At 35.6% G+C, this 7,750-nt stretch overlaps 1 protein-coding gene across 1 annotated transcript; it reads left to right on the top strand.

The window, feature by feature from the left end:
* The first annotated feature begins 558 nt into the window (after window positions 1-558).
* Window positions 559-4,574, top strand: LOC136226182 (uncharacterized protein At5g49945-like). The gene is made up of 3 exons (XM_066014531.1): window positions 559-1,754; window positions 3,865-4,068; window positions 4,157-4,574. Exons 1-3 carry the CDS (start codon window positions 720-722, stop codon window positions 4,385-4,387), a joined length of 1,470 nt encoding a protein of 489 aa, XP_065870603.1. The 5' UTR covers window positions 559-719; the 3' UTR covers window positions 4,388-4,574.
* The last annotated feature ends 3,176 nt before the right edge of the window (window positions 4,575-7,750 follow it).

Raw genomic sequence — 7,750 nt, 5'->3', positions numbered from 1 at the left:
TCCCGTCTGATCCCGAGAATCATGGGCCAAGTGGCTTTGAGGGATATTAGACCGATATTTGGGTACACTTCCTCCTATCAACATGAGACACGTGGCTCGCCTTGTTCCGCAATCCATAACTGTCTTTTATAATTCGACATCAATATAAATAGAGCAAGTTCAGCTTAAGGTAAACATGTTTATTTATTCTATTAAACTTGCACTACAGGATTAGTTTAGTGATTGTGATTGTCTTCGAGTCTTTTTATAAACTAGCTTAGACATGATAGTGGATTCGCCATACAACCGAATTTGACCTAGAATTTTCAAGATTACAGCACAGTTACCTTTTGAAGTTTAATGTCTATAGCCAAATTTAAGTAGCTGTAATTTACCCTAAAAAAAAACATAATGACACATTTAGATCTTACACTTTTCACGTCCCATTTTGTAATCTCTCTCTCACACAACTTGGATGTAATCATGTAATCTAAAAAAAAAAAAAAAAAAAAAGTCCTACAATTCCATTTTTCCAAAAAAGCCCCCCATCAAGTCATACACACTAGTAGGCAAGTACATGAAGCTGCTGTTGATGTACCATATACCACGGTGGTTGTGGTTCTCTTCTCTCTTCCGCAGCTATGACTCTATCTCCACCATATGCCCCACCGTCTCTGTTCGCTTCCTTCTCTCTCTAAAAACTATATAAATATATCTACTTCCTCTCTTCGATAACTTCCATGCCAGCGGCAATGACCCGACTCACCACCGTTATCCTCTTTATCTATCTCTTCTCTTTCTTACTCTCTATTTACTCCCATTCTTATGTCGCCGCCGATTCACACTTCGAAGGTTTTGAAGCGGAAGAAGATGATTTCGTCGACGAAGCCGTAGACCCCCAATCGTTTAAACTCACCGATCTTCCTTTGACTCGTTCTGATGCACCTTCTACTCCTATACCAGATCCCATTTTAGAAGACGCAGAATTCAGTACTAAATCAAATCCAGATTCTCAATCCTCCAAAGTCGAATCGGATCTCTCGAAACCCTCGTCTCCACCATCAACAACCACCTTTGAATACTGGGATGAAGATGAATTTGAAGGCCTCCCTGTTAATCAACCGCCCCCGGAGATCCCCAAAACTCCCGAATCTACCAATCCGAGCGATAATCAAATCCCGGATCAGAATACAGTTGTCGTTCCAGTGAAGAAGCAGTCCTTTACTATAGAGATTGTGTGTGTTTCTTTCCTGATAATTTTCATTATCAATTATTTCACCGGGAAACGTGAGAATGAGAATTTGGCACTTGCTTGGGCAGCGAAATTTGCTGTTAAGGATTCTATTTTTGAGAAGAATTTTAGTCTTCTGGGAGTAGGGGAAGGCGATGATTCTCCCCTGTTACTGAAAGAAGGGCAGAATATATTCAAATTCTATGCCAGTGGTCGTAGGTACTGTCAAGGGTTATTGGCTACGATGGAGTTGAAGAGTAGACACGATTTGATTTCAAAGATTTACAATATGATTGTTCCTTGCAAGGATGAGATTTCATTTGAAGTGTATATGAATGATGATGCAATGGATCATGTGATTTTTGCGCTGGCAAAGAAGAAGGCTGCCAAAGGGATGCATAAAGAGATTAGGGATTTGCAGAGGTTCGCCAGTATAATGGCTCAACCACCTAGTGGGAGGAAATGGGTACCTGAGGAGTTGGGAGTTATTTCAGAGTCCAAGGAGGTTGCAGGAGATTTGATCACTGAAACTGTGCTTGAGCAGGTTAGATTATTAAATTAGTTCTTGCAGACTTTTGATCTTTAGTTGATTAATGCTGTTTATTGGGTCGAGGTCTTGCATTTTTGGAATCTCTTATTGATAGTACCATTGTGATGTTTTTATTGTTCTGCTGTCTTACTTCTGATTTGATGTTCTGTTCTATAGAGTAGCATCTTGTGTTTACACAGTTCAAGCTCTGTTTTCCAATGTGTGAATTTTGTTTAAGAGTTGTCTAATACTATACTTTTGAGCTACGTTACATGCAAATGGATAGGGGAACCGAAACCGGTAAACAATATTTGTAAAAAATCTAATAAACAAAAACGAGTTTCCTTTATTTTTTTAAAATTATGGAGATGGGATTTGAGGGCGAGCCTTGGCGCAACGGTAAAACGTTGTTGTCGTGTGACAAGAGGTCACGGGTTCGAGTCTTAGGAGCGGCCTCTTGCCAATTAAATTGACAAGGGAAGGCTTGCCCCCAATACACCCTTGTGGTGGGACCCCTCCCCGGACCCTCGCTCAGCGGGGACGCGTAATGCGACCGGGCCGCCCTTTTTTTTATGGAGATGGGATTTGAAATGTTGTGTACAAGTTTCCGAGAGTTTCGGTATATGAAACAATTCCTAAACATGAAATGCTATAAAATCAAAGTTTCCGTGCAATATAGGTTTTGAGGCTATGATATTTAGTATTTGATTTTTACTTACCTGGGCATATTTTTAATGATTTGTGTCCATAGAGAGAGATTTCAAGTGATACTTTTTGGTCATTTGTGAGAGGTTAAAGTAGATGGGTATTTGAGGTTCAATGAAAATGTCTTACTTATGTAAGAAGGGATTGATTTGGCTACCTTCATAGTTATATTGCGTTCACATGCAAAATTGATTTACAAGCAAGGTGCCTTATGTTTCTTGGGTAATAGGAATCCAGGGGATTTGAGATGGGAATTGGTATGGAATGCTAATAATGACCTTCTTGTTCCTCGTAGTGGTTCTAACAACGTTGTGTATGTCGCAAGGACCAAGCTGAATGTCATCTTACTCTATTCCATTGAATCTGTACTTTTGTGAAGTTTGTGCAACAAAACAAATATAATCCAGGTGCTGTAGATATTGCTCTGGAAATGATTTGGATTCTAGAAACCTTAAACCAATTAGTAATTTATTATATCAAGAAGTGATTGCTTCTAACAAATATTAATCTATGTAGTTGACATGGAAACCTTAGGGTGTAATTTATTTAATGCGTGGGTTATGTAATGTGGTTCTATTATTTGACCTTTTAGGTGTTATAGGGCTTTGGTTGGTTATTTGTAGTTTGAGGATTTGTCCACAATAAAAGCTTTAGAGGTGGTTTCTATTTTCTTTGTTGCTGAAGATGAATGCAGATGTGTTCCTTCCTTGAGTTTTGAAGGGTGAAATGGTGATTAGCATATGAGCTTGAATGAGTCACTATCATTACTAGGCTGTTCTATGTATCAATTGATCCTTTGGTACTACTACTATGTAAACAATCCATTGGGTCCCTGGGCTTGCAATTTTTGTTATCAATTAACCTAGCTGTACATGATCTAATATGATGAACGAAGGTAAGAAGAAAGTCAACCATTTTTTTGTGACAGAAGTTGTAATTACACATTTCTAACTTGGAAAGCATAGGAACCATTTTAGGCATGTGTACTTTTCTTCCACTTTTTTCTCTTTCAAATAAGCATTTAAGCGTATTTATGTATATGGGTTCCTTTTGTTGACATTTTGCTGAAAGTTTTGCCCAGTTGAACCACAGTATTTCGTGATTGATAATGGGGAAAGTCGGTCGTCTGACCATATATTTAGACTGCTTGTGTTGTTCTGCTCGATGTTGTAGATGTAGAGGCTGCTTGTATTCCCAGCTTCTGTGCTACTATTGTGAATGAATAGTTTTCAGTTAGTACCTTTGTCTTCAAGTTTAACACTGACTTAGTGTAGTGAACCTGTGCTTGTCATTGGACTTGCCATGTAACTATTAATCCTTTTACTTAATCTTCATCCATCAGTTGTTCACTTCGTGTCGTAACTTGTCTTATCAGCTGTATGATTATGATAATCATTAAGTTATTTCAATTATGCTTCAGGTTTTTGGTGAGAAAGCTTACGAGAAATATGGCAAGTTTTTCATCTCCATGCATTTTTCTGATCAACAACCTGGAACCCACAAGAAGATGCTGTTGTTCAAGTTTGCACTTCCTGATGCAAACAATATGGCTGATATGACTCGATTGGTGGCACTGGTCCCTTATTACATCGATCTTATCGGGCGCTACAAGTTGAGTTCCCAGGTAAATATTTATCTTTTGGAATCTGCTTTTAACGGTTAATTATTTTTCATGGTCTTGAGAATTAATAGTTATGCTTTGCCTGCTGCAGGCTAAATCTAAAACAGAGGCAGCCAGATCAAAAGCTGCCCATGAGGCGTACAAAGAACTTCAGAGTGCAAGGCAAGAAGCATTGCAGAAAAAGAAGGCAGATAGGAAAAAGATGCTTGAGGAGGCTGAAGCAAAGCTCGGTGCAGAGGCTATTCGCAAGAAAGAAGCAAAAGAGCGTGCTCGACAGATGAAGAAGGGAATGCCAAAAATAAAGATGACCCGTGCTCACTAGATTTCAAAATTCCCTTATTGGGCATTCTAGAAATTAGTTGTTAGAACATTCAGAGCCTAATCCCATTAAAACTGTATTTATCAGGTTATCTTGATTCCTTGTGTTCACTGTGTACCTCAGCACGGCTCATAGACAAGACAACGATTCCTATCATTGATTTTGGTATGACAATTTTTTTAGGAGACCAGACCACTTGTTGGAATAGATCAGTGCCATCTCTCAAGAGTTTCTTATTGTTTTAAACTTTTTTTTGGCATCATATTGCTCTTATTTGAGCTTTACATCATATTGCTCTTATTTGAGCCACATTTAAATCAGTTGGGGCATTTCCTTCTTGCGAGCTCGAAGGTAGTGTTAAATGAGCAAGGTATAGGACTACTTTTGATATTTATCTATAGACCTTGTTGGAGCTTCATGTAAATGTAAAAAAAAAAAGGTATGCTCTTTGATAAAAGGACCAAGGACCACAAAAGAAATTAAACTTTAAGAAATCAAATTTGACATTAGTGTTCTATTGCTGTACTTTAAGAAATTGAACTTTTTAAGGTATGCTCTTTGAATTCTTCTTGGTGTAAATTTACTTATTTGTCCTTTTTTAATTGGTCGAATTATTTCTATTATGAGGCCAAGTTATATCTTTTAGTATTTCTTAGAATAGTTCAGGTTGTTTAAATATATATCTGTTTGCTGTGAAAAGAACCAATATCATTGGTTAAAAAAAATTGAATTTTTATTTATTTCTTGAGAGTTCAATTTAGAGATTTCAGTGTTTGAGACAATACAACTTAACAATTCGCTTGAAGATTGAATTTGGGTATTTGCAACTTTAATTTGCTAGGGTTCTTTTTTATCACAATTGAACAATCGGATATAATTCTTAATTGTTGGAGATCAGGATCCGGTCTTTCCAACTTTGGCCCTGTTTGGGAATTAGCTGTTAGCTGATTACATTAGTTGATTTGACTAGCTGTTTGTGTAGACCTGTTTGGTAAAAATTAACTGATTGATAATAGCGGTTTGTACAAAAAGACGAATAAGGGCATTAATTTTAGCGTAGGAGAAGAAGAAGTCTATCTATTAGGGTTAAAGAAGCCCATTAATTTTAATATTGTAAAATGCTAATTGAAAAAGCTCATTTTAAGAGCTTTTTCTAAATTAGCGTTTTCATCTCAAAACTCTTTCCCAAACTTCTCTCCACCAAACACTCCAATCAGCGGTTTCAGTGGTCAAACCTCTAAAGTTGGTCAAAACCGCTCTTTTTATCCCAAAACGCTCTTTACCAAACAGGACCTTTATTTTGTTAGGATTCTTTTATGTTCGACTTTAATTCGTTAACGTTTGTGAGCAGTGGTGGAGCCATGGGGTCTGTCGACCCTCCGGTCTTGTTGGAACCCTAGGGGATTCTCCATCCCGATACCATCATGATTCTGGCATGGTTGGATGGTAGAGATTGAAAAAGATAGGGGTAACCTCTAATTTTCTTTAACCTATAGTTTTTTAATTTATAGATCCAAAACGATCGTGAATGCAAGACTTTTGTCTTTCATATTTTCAATTTAATAACGGTCTGCCCTTCTCCTCTTTCTCATTCTTCAAATTAAGAATACAATTTCCAACAAATTTCAAATTCTTTCAATTTTATTTTAGCCTTTAATTCCTTTGATAAATTGAGGGTTCTTGTGTTTAATTCTGTTGATTATATCATTTTGAGTGCTAGGTGGATTATTCAATTTTATTGGGTATTTTTTTATTTTGGCTATTTAAATTTACTTTTTAATTATTGAAGATTAATTTAGATATTAAGTTTTTTTAGACAATTTAGATATTAAATTAGTTCTTTAAATTGGACTGGATTTTTCTTTAGGTTAACTCAATCAATCACTAGTGAATAATAGACACATTTTAAGTAGGATTCAAAGTCATGAGTCATTATTAAAAAAAAAAAAATCTACAAACATTAGAGTCTCTCGAATTTTGAATCCTTTAATTTTGATTTTTTATTACAAAGATTAGTTTAGATATTAAATTAGTTTAATTAGACTGCATATTTCTATATTTTAGCTCAATCAATTACCAGTGAATAATGAATATATCGGAAAACAAAATTTATAAACACATTTTAAGTAGGAATCAAATATTGAGTCGTTATTAAAAAAATTCTGCAGACATTGGAGCCACTCTGAACTTCGAGTCCTGGACCCACCACTGTTTTTGGGTTCAAATATAACTGTCGGGCTTCCGGAACATTGTTTCTTATTGATTTGCATCAGTTTAATTTTAGAATTAACTTTGTTTCTTATTCCGGAACTTCGAGTCCTGGCCCCACCACTATTTGATTTAGCTTCTGTCTTATTGATTTATATCTGTATTTATTTCTTTGATTTTTTTTTAATTTCTTGTTTCTATCAAAATTGAATTAACTTTCATCATTCTAATTAAAAAAAAGGGTAAATTACATAATAGTCAAGATTAACCAATTATTTATAAGTGTCTCAAACTATTAAACAAATTTATTTAAATGTCAAATTTGGTGGTTATTTTTAAATCTGTATTTTTTTCTACAACTGATTAACTGAAAATTTGACAAAAACGAAAATAAAGTTATGATATTCTGATATTTTAAGATTTAAAAGCATATAATGATAAATCACATAAAAAACGATTTTTATAATTGTAAATAAAAATAAAAATTTGATTTTATATGTAATTTCCTCTAAAAAAACAGACCAAGTTTGTTTTCTATGTAATACAATTTGTTTCGTCTTTATTTTGTTTTCCCCATTACTTTTGCGCTAATTAAAAAAAAAAGTGGAATTGCGTCATAGAAAAAACAAACAAAAGAATCTTGTAGGTCATTGAGTAGACTTACAATAAGACAGAAGCTAGATCAAATGGGCGGTTGGAGCTCGGCTAACATGCTCTTATGCCTAAGTGAGCTTTCAGGGATGATATAAAGATGAACACACTAGTAAATCAAAGTTAGAGATACGCTTAATGAATGAACGAATGTGTACATTGGAGGGCGTCTTACTATATTATAGTGTGATTCAAACAAAGGGCAGTGATTATAGACCTTAGAGTGTGTTGTGATATGTGTCGCCTGTTGATAGGCAGACGTGTACCCATTAAGTTGGATTCAATATTTCTCAAGCCTACTAGGTTCGTGATTGATGGGATTGGGCGTGATTATTCTGTAACAAGTTGATCTTTGACTGAGTCGATATTGATCTCTCGGATCAAGATCGCGTGACTAAGTCATTTGAAGATAACTGACCTTTTTCAATGATGCCACATGTATTCTGGTTCTCAGGTGATGGCTCGGGCTTCCCTAATAATGTCATATGGATCTAGTTACATCCGTAT

Source organism: Euphorbia lathyris, chromosome 4, assembly GCF_963576675.1.
Source record: "Euphorbia lathyris chromosome 4, ddEupLath1.1, whole genome shotgun sequence".
Classification (NCBI taxonomy): Eukaryota; Viridiplantae; Streptophyta; class Magnoliopsida; order Malpighiales; family Euphorbiaceae; genus Euphorbia; species Euphorbia lathyris.
The sequence above is the reverse complement of the archived record's forward strand: the minus strand, read 5'-3'. Positions and strand labels throughout refer to the sequence as shown.

Bases quoted from the DNA above. Each gene is read 5' to 3' on its own strand.
- LOC136226182 (XM_066014531.1), top strand. From the start codon at position 720: ATGCCAGCGGCAATGACCCGACTCACCACCGTTATCCTCTTTATCTAT. The intron at 1,755-3,864 runs GTTAGATTATTA...ATTATGCTTCAG, and splicing joins CTGAAACTGTGCTTGAGCAG to GTTTTTGGTGAGAAAGCTTA. The intron at 4,069-4,156 runs GTAAATATTTAT...TGCCTGCTGCAG, and splicing joins GCTACAAGTTGAGTTCCCAG to GCTAAATCTAAAACAGAGGC.